This window comes from Bufo gargarizans, chromosome 5 (genome assembly GCF_014858855.1).
Source record: "Bufo gargarizans isolate SCDJY-AF-19 chromosome 5, ASM1485885v1, whole genome shotgun sequence".
NCBI lineage: Eukaryota > Metazoa > Chordata > Amphibia > Anura > Bufonidae > Bufo > Bufo gargarizans.
In genome coordinates, this window is record NC_058084.1 from 14,073,541 (window position 1) to 14,087,429 (window position 13,889).

Genomic DNA, 13,889 nt, shown 5'->3' on the forward strand with positions numbered 1-13,889 from the left:
GCGCCTGTTCACCACTACTCCGCTGATTTGGCTCTGCCCGGTATTCCACTCACCAATGCTGCTCTCCTGCCAGGACTTCTGCCACTGTGTCTACCTTAAAGAGGACCTTTCCCCGCTCCGGACACGTCTGTTTTAATAGCTTCATGCAACAATTCTGGAGCATCTAATATTATGACTCTATGTTGTGCTGTTCCTTTATTATTTCTACTAGAAGTTATGAATGAATTGCTAGCAGTCTGCAGTAAGGGTACAGAGGGGAGGTAACCTGTTGGGGTGTGTACCTGCACAGTTTGAAAATGGCAGCACTGATTGGATAGAGAGAGTCTGTGCAGGGACACGCCCCCAACTGGTTACCTCCCCCTGTACCCTTACTGCAGACTGCTAGCAATTCATTCATAACTTCTAGTAGAAATAAAAAAGGAATGGGACAACGTAGAGCCGTAAGAATAGATGCTCCAGAACTGCTATTACATGGGGAAAGCAAGTAGCTATTAAAACGGACATGTCAAGAGTGGTGAAAGGTCCTCTAGCCCTCCTGTTCCAGTCAAAACCCTGTCATCACGAGCTTCGTAAGGACCCTTCCCCAACAACCATTCACACTTTTTACTAGGTTGTTATGGATTTGGGATAGGTCAGGACAGGCAAAATGTAGGCATGGTCAGAAGTCAAACTGGGTCAAAAGCCAAGGTTACGGAACAAAAAAAATACCTGAGCAGCGAACTGGAACCTAGTGGAAAATATAGTTCAGGTACTGGAGGTTGGGGGAAGGGTCACCACGTAAGTGACAGAAAGGAGCGGAGTACTGGGAGAAGACAGGAACAGTGTAGCGGGAGTGGCAGAAGATAACAGGGAATTGTACATGACTGATTTAGAACATTGTGGGACTCAAATTTGCACCATGTGATCCATTCATTCAATGTGGGGAGAAGTGCTGAGGGCTAAGTTATTGTCTAGGCGGTTAACTGGTGAGTACTACTACTATCGTATAGATGCACAAACCTAAATTTACCCTGTCGTGGTGTCCAGATTCCCTACAAAAAGCTCATCTGTGCATTTTTTTCCAAAATCAGTGCCACAGCAGTGCATGGGTGGTGTCTGAAATTGCAGCATAGCTCCATGGAAGTAAGCTGCAATATCACAGATAACCTGTGGACAGGTGTGGCGCTGTTCCAGCGAGAAAGCTATCAGATGGTTTAAATTAAAATTTTCCTTTACAAAATAACAACCCCATAAATATCTCAAAAACATTAAATCCAAGCCGGGACTTGCATACAAGATATTAATTGCCCGGTAGTGTAAAGTTGTGAGGTCAAGTCCAGGAAAATCCTTTTTCTGAATAAATGTACCTCAAGATATAAAAAGTCAATTCTGCTGCTCGAGATCCTTCGTTGACTTAATACTTTAATACCAGTCTTGCTCAATGAGGTGAAAGCTGCTTTAACTACAAGGGACATGAAGATCCTACCTCAGGCACAGCTCATTACATCTCCCCGATAGTTGGGTCTTCGAGCTGTTAGCCGTTCTTGCTGCCATAAATTTGCATCTGATTTTCTGTAATTTTTTTATTGAGATGCAAGGACATGTATGAGTAGAGAAAGTTCTGCTCCTTAGATGCCACAAAAAGCCCAACAAGAGGAGAGAATACTAAAGATATGCAGCTCTTTCATTGCTGGGTGGAAGACAAACTCCAGGAACCTATAGAAAGTTTTCCAAGACACATAAGAAGACATCATTGGTGATAGAACCCTCATCCATCCTCAGATGAAAGGCTCAGGGAACATGGAAACGCTCCTAAGATTGTTGGGCATTGGACTGACGACATGTCCATATTGTCATATCTCTTTTCTCCAACACAACTCTTGGGAAGAGGAGTTTTGAAGGCATCTCCATTAAGTTTACTCTGGTTTTGGTCCAAGCCCCAGCTTATGGACTTTCCCTAATCAAAAATGTTGGAAATCTTGTCAAAATGACAAAACAATTTCTACAACCACAGGAAATATCAGGAGCTACTTATTCTCGGGAGGCAAGATAAAGACAAGCCATAATTTGTTTCACAACATGGCCAGTGTGGTCACTATTATGCGCTGTCTTCTGGACTATATGAGCATTGTTCCTTCAGAACATCCAGCCTTCCATCTGGGTCTTCAGATTATTTCAATCTCATGTTCTTAAAATGGTTTTCCGAGATTTTAAAGAGGTTATCCAACCCCTAAAATACCCCCCAAAATGGCCGGGCCCCTCATACTGGTCATACTTACCCCGCTCCCCCCAGCACCCGCATCACTTCTGATGCCCGCACAGCCGCCGCTACGACTCAAAACATATGGCACAGGCGGAGCCTCCCTACCATCACCCGCGATACTGGGGAGGCTCGTCTTCATCGCGGCCTGCTTTTGGCTGCACCCGCCCCCCTGTCACCAGATATTTTGACGGGTGACAGGGAGATGCAGCAGCAGCCGTGTGGCCATCAGAAGTCATATATACTGTCCTAACCATTTTTTTTCCATACGTACCTAAAATGAGAAATGAAACCAACTTTGCAATAGACTTAAAAAATCCTATCCTTTTATTTCTACAGCTCCTATGCAGAACTATGTGTCTCCGTGGTAACAGAATGTTGTGTAGTGTGTAGGCTTGCTGTTTCACACCTTTTTCCATTCGTCCCTGACTTTGTGGTAATATACATTTGGTAGCACAGCAAGAAACAGAGTTTATGACTGCAGAATCAGACTACACAGAGTTTGTTTGTTGTCTGTTACCAAGGACACACATTTTACTGCAAAATTTCTTCATGTTTTACAAACCGGATTCCCAAAAAGTTGGGACACTAAACAAATTGTGAATAAAAACTGAATGCAATGATGTGGAGATGGCAAATGTCAATATTTTATTTGTAATTGAACGTAGATGACAGATCAAACGTTTAATCCAAGTAAATGTATCATTTTAAAGGAAAAATACGTTGATTCAAATTTTCACGGTGTCAACAAATCCCCAAAAAGTTGAGACAAGTAGCAATAAGAGGCTGGAAAAAGTAAATTTGAGAATAACGAAGAGCTGGAAGACCAATTAACACTAATTAGGTCAATTGGCAACATGATTGGGTATAAAAAGAGCTTCTCAGAGCGGCAGTGTCTCTCAGAAGCCAAGATGGGTAGAGGATCACCAATTCCCACAATGTTGCGCAGAAAGATAGTGGAGCAATATCAGAAAGGTGTTACCCAGCGAAACATTGCAAAGACTTTGCATCTATCATCATCAACTGTGCAGAACATCATCCGAAGATTCCGAGAATCTGGAACAATCTCTGTGCGTAAGGGTCAAGGCCGTAAAACCATACTGGATGCCCGTGATCTCCGGGCCCTTAAACGACACTGCACCACAAACAGGAATGCTACTGTAAAGGAAATCACAGAATGGGCTCAGGAAGACTTCCAGAAACCATTGTCAGTGAACACAATCCACCGTGCCAACCGCCGTTGCCAGCTGAAACTCTACAGTGCAAAGAAGAAGCCATTTCTAAGCAAGATCCACAAGCTCAGGCGTTTTCACTGGGCCAGGGATCATTTACAATGGAGTGTGGCAAAATGGAAGACTGTTCTGTGGTCAGACGAGTCACGATTCGAAGTTCTTTTTGGAAATCTGGGACGCCATGTCATCCGGACCAAAGAGGACAAGGACAACCCAAGTTGTTATCAACGCTCAGTTCAGAAGCCTGCATCTCTGATGGTATGGGGTTGCATGAGTGCGTGTGGCATGGGCAGCTTGCATGTCTGGAAAGGCACCATCAATGCAGAAAAATATATTCAGGTTCTAGAACAACATCTGCTCCCATCCAGACGTCATCTCTTTCAGGGAAGACCCTGCATTTTTCAACAAGATAATGCCAGACCACATTCTGCATCAATCACAACATCATGGCTGCGTAGGAGAAGGATCCGGGGACTGAAATGGCCAGTCTGCAGTCCAGATCTTTCACCGATAGAGAACATTTGGCGCATCATGAAGAGGAAGGTGCAACAAAGAAGGCCCAAGACGATTGAACAGTTAGAGGCCTAAGAAACTGGTCTCCTCGGTCCCCAGACATCTGTTGAGTGTTGTAAGAAGAAGGGGAGATGCCACACAGTGGTGAAAATGGCCTTGTCCCAACTTTTTGGGGATTTGTTGACACCATGAAATTCTGATTCAACATATTTTTCCCTTAAAATGGTACATTTTCTCAGTTTAAACTTTTGCTCCGTGATTTATGTTCTATTCTGAATAAAATATTAGAAGTTGGCACCTCCACATCATTGCATTCACGATTTGTATAGTGTCCCAACTTTTTTGAAATCCGGTTTGTAATTTAGACACATTGATAGAAAAAAAAATTGGGAGTAAAAGTATACATAGCATAGGGGTAAGCCAGGATTTTACTATCGATGGCCTATCCTCACACCTCATATCCTTATCTAGTTGCTTCAGGGTAGCTCTGGAAACACACAGCTCCATGGATTTTGTCGCGGACAGAGCAAGTAACTGTAGCGCTGCTCTCATCTACTACACATTGGACAGAATTGTGGAGCCCCAGCACAAACTTGTAGTGGTGGAGCTAGCCTAAACTAGCTGATTGGCGGCAGTGCGGGGTGTTGGACCCATGCCGATGAGATATTGATGGCCTATCTTGGGGATACACCACCAGTAGTAAAGTCATGTACAATCCATCTATAAAGAGGTACACAGGCACAGCAAAAATCCAACCGGAGGCCGAGGTGGATGCTAGTATATTCAGAACCAGCCATCAGTTCCTCCAAACTTTATATACAACATATTGCTTCAAACTATGAAGATTTAGAACTAGATGGAATCTAGATTTCCGTAACTGCATATTCAGAACTTTTTCACCCTTACCGAGAGTACAAAAAAATTGACCGGAGGTTTGAAGATTTTAAGAAGCCAGATAACATGGAAAGCTGGAGGACTGATGGATCCTTCTAAGACAACCATAGCCCATTCCAACCACATAGGAGTCCTTGTCCTATAAGCCTGTCTGCAACTACATCCAACCATCTCAGTGGTCATCCTCTGCTTTCAACTCCTTTCAATAAAAGATATCTTCTCCAATGACCTGCACCTTCTCAGTACTTCTCAGAGCTTCACTCCACACTTCAAGTGGAATCTTTGGCTTTATTTGGTCAATGGGTGGTTCTTTCTCGAAGACCACGATTTTCTTGAAACGTGATCGCCAATAATGAAGACCAAAAGACGTGAGAAATCTTCTACATTGTCCAACATTCACATTCAAGAGTCAAAGAAAAAATACAAACTAGACTGATTTTCATCACTTCATCTCGTTTTCCTCTTTTATCCTTGATCTACCAGTCAACCACATTGCTTGACTTCTAAACCTTCTGTTCTTCACCACTGACCCAAGCTGGACATTGGTAGAATGTAACCGCTCGCCATACTTGATAAAAGTCATCAAAATTCTGAGTATAAACCACTAAGGCTTAGTTCACACGAACGTGTGTGATCTGTGGCCGTATTGCGGCCCGCAAATCGCGGGTCGCAATACACGGCCACAGTTCCGTGTGCATTCCGATTCACGGATGCGGACCCATTGACTTCAATGGGTCTGCAAATCCGGAATAGCGGAACGGCCGCACGGGACGGGACCCCTCGGAAGCACTACGGAGTGCTTCCGTGGGGTTACGTCCCGTACCTCCGTTCCGCAAAAAGATAGAACATGTCCTATCTTTTAGCGGAACGGGCGGATCGCGGACCCATTAAAGTGAATGGGTCCGCGATCCGATGCGGCTGACCTACGGCCGGCGATCGTGCATTGCGGCCCGCTGTTTGCGGGCCGCAGCACGAGCACGGGTCACACACGTTCGTGTGAACTCGGCCTAAAGGAAATGTCTAGGTTAGAAAACCTAATTGGGAAATGTAAGTTAACAGAGAAGGGGGGGGCAGACTGGGAACTAAATGTGGCCCTGGAAAAAAGGGTAAAAGTGGACCCATGTTGCAGGCAAATCCAAATTGACAGAAAGTGGGCCAACATATGTAGACAGGGACAACAGAAGTAGACAGGGCCAGCAATACTATAGTGCAGAGCAATATACCGCCGCAGATGAACCAAATACCACAGTGCAGCCCAAAATACAGTCCCCTGTGCCACAGCATGCAACTGTATCACTGTCCTGAGGACATCAATATGGTTGAATTCAGGAGGACATCTGTAGCTGCAGGCCAGGTGCGTAGGAGATAATCAGATCATTATGTACCCGGCTGGCGGCTGTGAGGAGGGCTTGGATGGAGCTCCTAAGCATCGACTCACTGGCTCAGTTTTCCTGTAGGGTCCATGGCCAATCTGCCCCTAAGAGAAAGGACATTCATTCAGGATCCTCATGTCTCAGCCAGAGCGGAGACCAACTTCAAGGAGCTTCTCTTGCTTAGGAGGACCTGGCTTGTCCTGCCTGACACAGAAAATCAGACACTGTGTAATACTTCATTTCCCCTGTGGTGGCGCTGCAGAAAAAAGGAACACTTTCCACCAAGATTCTCCATAGGTTACAGCAGATCGCTGGGGGGGGGTCCTTATAAAAAAAAACAGAGCCTGACCAAACCAGACCAGCTCTTTAAAGAAGCAGCTGTTGGAGGCCTTTTAATAACAATGTCTTTATCCCGCCTTCTGCCCTTACAGTCAATTGACTAAAAGCAAACAAAAATGAAGCAATCCAATTAAATCTGTACTAGAAATATCCACGTTCAATAAAAGGCATAGTTTTTGAATTAATTAAACAAGTTGTCACCTTGATCGATCTCTTATCTCGGAGTGAACAACAAATTAGCTTTAAAAAAAATGTGAGCGGCCTCAGAGGGGCGAGCACATATTTGTCTTGCATCCTGAAATACAAGACAGGTGGATGTAATCCGCAATTGTAGGAGCCGGGAAATGATCCTCAGAGCCTGACTTCCGGGCAAATACATTATACACTAAAACTTTTCTAAACTTTGCAAAATGTAAGTAAATACACAGAACATGGAAGACGTTAATAGGGTTATCCAATAGTAAAAAATACCCCCCACAAGGACCGGGCCCCTCTTATAGACGATACTTACCTGCGGGTGATGCTAGAGAGGCTGGTCACCGCCGCGGCCTGCCAGAGGTTGCGCCACTGTTACATGTTATTTTAATAAAATTCAGTACGGAAAACAAGTTACTTTTGAGATATTTAGGCAGATTTGGGCTAGTTTCATACTACACCAACTTATATGTAGTGCAAATTTAGACTAGACAGTTTTTTTGCCGCACAGACATCATTTTTGGCGCACGGACAAAATTTACAAAGGACTATGAGCCAGAATAACACATTTTCTGTCTAAGAGTAAGACGGTGATTCGTATTCTTAGATGGTGTAAAGTACGACACTATTAGTAATTTTATCCCGTTCTCTTTACTTCATTACAATGGTGCCCCCTGGTGTACTAAGGTGGCAGCACATGCTCAGTTCCATCCAACTGCCACCAGCCATATCTACTGTTAGAAGCTGTTACCGTTACAGTAAAAGAGCTGCAGCAGAAAGGACGTGTCCCCTGAGCTGTTATAGGGAAAGATCTGCAGCAAAGGACACACCACAAAGCAGTGATAGAGAGAGGGCTGCAGCTGAAAGGACATGCCCCTGAGAAAGGATATGGGCTCTGAGCTGTGTTAGGGAGAGAGCTGCAGCAGAAAGTAAAGGACACGCCGCCAAAGCTATGAAAGGTAGAGAAATAAAAGAGCTGTAGCAGATAGGACACACACCCTGAGCTGCAGTGGAAAGGACACACACCTGGGATAAACCGCTACTTCTGGGAAAACTTATATTTTGGCACACAGCTCTGGTGATGTCAGGCCAATGTGACCTTAAAGGGGTTGTCCAATTTTGTCATTTCCATGGCGAGATGGGAATAAACGCCGGCCCCAGGTGGCTAGCGTACGGACTGGCGCTCCACTGTGGGAGCAACAAAACAAGCTATGCTGCTTCCGAAATTCCAGAGATACAGAGGCAGCATAGCTTGTTCTTCTACGCGGTTCACTGCAACGGGAGGTACGGAAACAACAGAGTGCCAGCCCTCTGAACAGTTTCCGTAAGCTCCACTACCTGTGGTCGGTGAGATGAGACAACCACTTTATTAAAGGGGGTTTCCGAGAATAATTTGAAGCAGCCTGTCCTAGAATGTGAGCAGTACTGGTTGCCTCCACGTGCAGGCGGGTACACCTTGTTTTACTCAGACCGGCTATCAGCACTGTGGTGAAGAGAGGGTTAAATGGTCAGGAGAGGCATTTTCTGCTCCGTTTCAGTTCCGAAGGATGTCACGGCTGTCCTCCAGTGAGTGACAGCAAAGGCAATAGTCTATTCCCAACGCAACCACCATCACATATATATGTGACTTCCAAAAATAAATTGTACTTTTTTTTATGAGCAATACACATAAAAAGACCAAACCGAGTGGAGTGTAGACTGGTGCTTACCATTAACCGTTATCTGCCCCGTGGTTCTAGGAACACCAACTAAAGTCACAGGATACAGGCCAGATTCTGCAGGAAGAGAAAGCGCGGCTGGAAGAGACTCAAAATCCACCCCACTGGTCAGCAGACCCTGGAAAAAAAGAATGGAAAGAGGATGAGAAGGATACATACAACAGTATAACTACTATAATACTGCCTCCTATGTACAAGAATATAACTACTATAATACTGCCTCCTATGTACAAGAATATAACTACTATAATACTGCTCCTATGTACAAGAATATAACTACTATAATGCTGCTCCTATGTACAAGAATATAACTACTATAATACCGCCTCCTATGTACAAGAATATAACTACTATAATACCGCCTCCTATGTACAAGAATATAACTACTATAATACTGCTCCTATGTACAAGAATATAACTACTATAATACTGCCTCCTATATACAAGAATATAACTACTATATTACTGCTCCTATGTACAAGAATATAACTACTATAATACTGCTCCTATGTACAAGAATATAACTACTATAATACTGCCTCCTATATACAAGAATATAACTACTATAATACTGCTCCTATGTACAAGAATATAACTACTATAATACTGCCTCCTATATACAAGAATATAACTACTATAATACTGCTCCTATGTACAAGAATATAACTACTATAATACTGCCTCCTATGTACAAGAATATAACTACTATAATACTGCTCCTATGTACAAGAATATAACTACTATAATACTGCCTCCTATATACAAGAATATAACTACTATAATACTGCTCCTATGTACAAGAATATAACTACTATAATACTGCCTCCTATGTACAAGAATATAACTACTATAATACTGCTCCTATGTACAAGAATATAACTACTATAATACTGCTCCTATGCACAAGAATATAACTACTATAATACTGCCTCCTATATACAAGAATATAACTACTATATTACTGCTCCTATGTACAAGAATATAACTACTATAATACTGCCTCCTATGTACAAGAATATAACTACTATAATACTGCTCCTATGTACAAGAATTTAACTACTATAATACTGTTACTATGTATAAGAATATAACTACTATAATACCGCTCCTATGTACAGGAATATAACTACTATAATACCGCTCCTATGTACAGGAATATAACTACTATAATACTGCTCCTATGTACAAGAATATAACTACTATAATACTGCTCCTATGTACAAGAATACTACTACTATAATACTGCCTCCTATGTACAGGAATATAACTACTATAATACTGCCTCCTATGTACAGGAATATAACTACTAGAATACTGCTCCTATGTACAAGAATATAACTACTATAATACTACCTCCTATGTACAGGAATATAACTACTATAATACTGCTCCTATGTACAAGAATATAACTACTATAATACTACCTCCTATGTACAGGAATATAACTACTATACTACCTCCTTTGTGTAATATTGAAGTTCCCCTTTCTTATTATCTCCTACATTTTGGACTTGCTCTTCCCTTTGCCTTTTTCTCCTGTACAGACGGTTATTAATACAACTCGTAGAGAACAAGACAGATTATTCCTTCTAATTAAACATAAAAAAGATAAAACTCCACTTGTGTCTGACAACAGAGAAGGGGGTGAGATAAGGATTCGGTGAGATCTGGCAGTCATTCAGGAGCTTGTCACTGTGCAGCAAGTGATGTATAGAAAAACACGGCGCGGCATGCAAACAGCAATGTGACTGTCACCGCGGAGACGAGGCGATGAGGATTTATACAATTGAAATGTAGATACAATGTGCCGCCGACTGTTACAGTGCAGAGAAAACGAGGACAAAACTGGAAAGGAGGCGTCTCAAGTAATAAGTAACCGATGCCGAATTAGGACAGGAAAAGTCTTAAAGGTCCGGTGCAAAATAAAAAGAGATCACTGTATAGCGCATGAAACATTCTGCAACTTTCTAACACTTTATCAATTCCCTACCTGTTCTGCTTGCTGTCAGTGAATGGGAGAATTGTTTCCATCCAGACTATGATAGCATGTACAGAAAGGTATAAAGCTATGGCTGAGGGTTCGTTACAGTTGTATCCAGGCTAGACAATCCCCTGGGAGTTAGACAGTCTGGATTCCGGGCTGATACATCTGTGTTACACTATACCAATCGTCTGTGACCACAAAGAGGTCGACTACCGGAAAACCTGTATTCTGCATAGCTGGACATCGCCAGATCCCCTTCACTATAATGGGATCCGGCAGATTTCCAGCCCAAATGCCAGTGTATTGTAAGAGTATTTTAAGTAATGATTGGTTCTGTCCTCTTTTATTTTATGTTTAATACTCTGTGTAATAGTTTACAAGCTTTCCTTGTAATGTAGTGGTTTAGAGATAGTACTCATCCCCCATTGTGCTGATAAGAACACATTCCTGAGTGATCTCAGAGACATGCCTGATGCACACCGGAGGAGGGGCTAACAATTCATTGGGATTCCACATGAAACGTCATCCTAGGCAGGATCTAAGTATTGATTTGCCCTATCTCTTGTACACCTTGGGGTGTCAGTCATGTGTTATAACTAGTGTTGAGCGAACTTGTGTTTTAAGTTCGGCGTCTAAAGTTCGGGTTATCGAAGAATCGCGTTCTGAATTCTAAATTCCGTTACGGTCCGTGATAGCGGAATCCATAACGCGATTCTTCAATAACCCGAACTTTAGACGCCGAACTTAAAACACAAGTTTGCTCAACACTAGTTATAACGTGGTACTAGACAGCCATGGGTTATAGCAGTGATGGCTAACCTCTGGCACTCCAGCTGTAATAAAACTACAACTCCCAAGATGCCACCTTGCTCAGCTATGTCAGAACTCCCCAGAAATGAATGGAGCATGCTGGGAGTCGTAGTTTCACCACAGCTGGAGTGCCGGAGGACTGGAACCCTACCCCATATTTGGGCTAGTGTTTATTTACTTTTTATTATTCTGTATGTGATTTGTCTGTGTTAACTTATATTTAATCAAACTCAGTAAATATATTTATTCACTTAGCCTGCATTTTGAATTCACATTACGTTACACCCAGCTTGTACCAGAAAAATACAGCTGGACGAAAAGGGTAATTTTCGGGCAGAAAGCCTGCATTTATAACGGATCCCGTTAGAGTGAAAGAGGATCCAGAAGGCTCCGGCGGTGTCCAGCGATGCCCGATTCTGTAAATCCGGTAGTGCGCTCCGCTGCCGGAACAGAATACCGGAATACCGTAAAGCAGATGTGGACGCACCTTTAACTGCACCAACACATTGTAACAAATCCTCAGGACAGGAGACAGATTTGCGCTGCAGCTTTGTTACAGAGGATTGTGCAGACTGGATACAACTGTAACGCATTCTCAGATATGAGGAGTAATAGGTCTGTATGTTTTTTTTATATATATACTCTGGGTGCAAACATCATTCCCATTAACTGACAGTAAGCAGAGATCTTGAAAATGCAGAAAATACACTCTGAGGCTGAAAATGTTGCTCTGTCCGTGTCCTGCTGAAACAGCTGGATGGTCACTGCAAATGCATAGCACCAAGTTCAATACGAGCCATCGGCCTGCCGGACGCATCAGGAGCCGATCCTGCTGGAGTCAGAAATGTCTGTACAGATATAACAAACCACAGCTGTGCGAGCAGGACTAGGTCAGATGTTCAGCCTCTGGATATAACCTAGGGCAGGCACGCTCAAACTGCGGCCCTCCAGCTGTTGCAAAACTACAACTCACAGCATGCCTGAACAGCCTACAGCTATCAGCCTACAGCAGGGCATTGTGGGAGTTGTAGTTTTACAACAGCTGGAGGTGCGCAGGTTGAGCATGCCTGACCTAGGGTATAGGCCATCGATGTCTGATGGATGGGGATCTGACACCCCTAGCCCCTACCAATAAGCAGTTTCAGAGTAGCTCCGGCGCAGGTGGTCAGCACCGGGATTACAAGCGCTGCTCCCATTCACTTCAATGAGGAGAACAGCGCTGCAGTAACCAGCTCCGTCCACTACACAATGGATGGAGCTGTAGAGCTCTGGCGCCAGAGCTATTGCAGAACAGCTGATTGGCGGGGGTGCTGGGTGTCAGTCCCTGCGCCAATCAGATACTGACGGCCAATCCTGGAAATAGGCCACCAACAGTAAAGGAGAGGACAAACCCTTTAAGGAGAATGTGCCCCCTAGAATTTTCTTAACAATTGAAACCAGATACTGAGACGTATTCTATTTATTTTCTGCTGGTCGATTACATACAGGATTACGGGGGCGGCCATCTTGCTCGAGCTGCTGCAGTGATTCGCTCTATTAGAACCTGTAGTCTGAAGATGCTCCTGTGGGAGAGCGCTGTGGGCATGCTCTGTGACATTTCCAGAGGGCATTGTGCAAGAGGTGAGCTGCGACCATCGCCTACAGTGAGCGGTGGATCATGTGTTATTTCTGTATAGGTTGTAATCCTGCCTCTGATGATAATGAGATGACTGCTGAAGAAGAGATCTCTACAGAGCAATACAATCTTTTTTTTAATGGTAGAAATAATTAACTCCTTGTGTGATCAAGAAATATAAAAGGGTTTGTCGAGGATTTTCATGCTATCCTCAGGATGGGCCGTCCATATCTGATCAGCGGGGGTCCGGCGCAATGCAGCCCCGCCGATCAGCAGTTTGTCAGACATTATATAGTGGATGGGGCTGGTAACTGCAGCGGTGCCGCCATTCCCTTCGGGGTGGGACCGCCACACACACATTGTGAGAAGGTCTATCCGAGGCTCGCAGCGCTGGAGGCTTTCTGATGGACGGCGGCAGGAATCATTGCTATACTGGACATGACAGAGTTAAAAACGCTAACGGGAAATAAAAAAATGTCTCCTTCCTTCCCCCAGGCAATTAATACCGGAGATGACAGAAAATAACGAAAATAGCTGCAAAGGACTCCGGTGACATTGTCCCTGGTCACGGTGACCCTCTCCGCTGTGTCTATCTTTTGCCTGGAAGTAAAGTCCTAATATATATGTTGCAAGGCGGGGGAGGAGTGACGTCTATAAAGGGCCCATTAACGCCAGTGATGTCCGTGTTCTGAACCCCCCGGGGGCCCGTGACCGTCAGCTATAAAGCGGCCTGGCTGCCGCTAATCCATTTTGCGCAGCGTTACTTTAAATTTGTTCTAGGAACAGAGGAGGTCGCGGGGGGATTGTAAGAGGCCGATGGAGGCTGCGGCGATCACATTACCAGCTCCCCGGCCCTACATTTACAGACTGATAGATGGATGCGCACAGCCGGGCGAGCAGGGGCGTCTCTGGCGGCCGCTCGTCCCTGCACTTATCATTAAAGCCATAAAGACCTGACAGGCGGCTCTATCAGGAGG

The 13,889-nt window shown here is 44.0% G+C and overlaps 1 protein-coding gene across 1 annotated transcript in view; it reads right to left on the bottom strand.

The window, feature by feature from the left end:
- Nucleotides 1-13,889, bottom strand: part of TRAPPC9 (trafficking protein particle complex subunit 9) — a 488,202-nt gene that overhangs the window by 401,827 nt on the left and 72,486 nt on the right. The window contains exon 13 of the mRNA XM_044293230.1: nt 8,495-8,621. Within this exon, the coding sequence (XP_044149165.1) occupies nt 8,495-8,621 (127 nt within the window). The remainder of the gene's footprint in view (nt 1-8,494; nt 8,622-13,889) is intronic.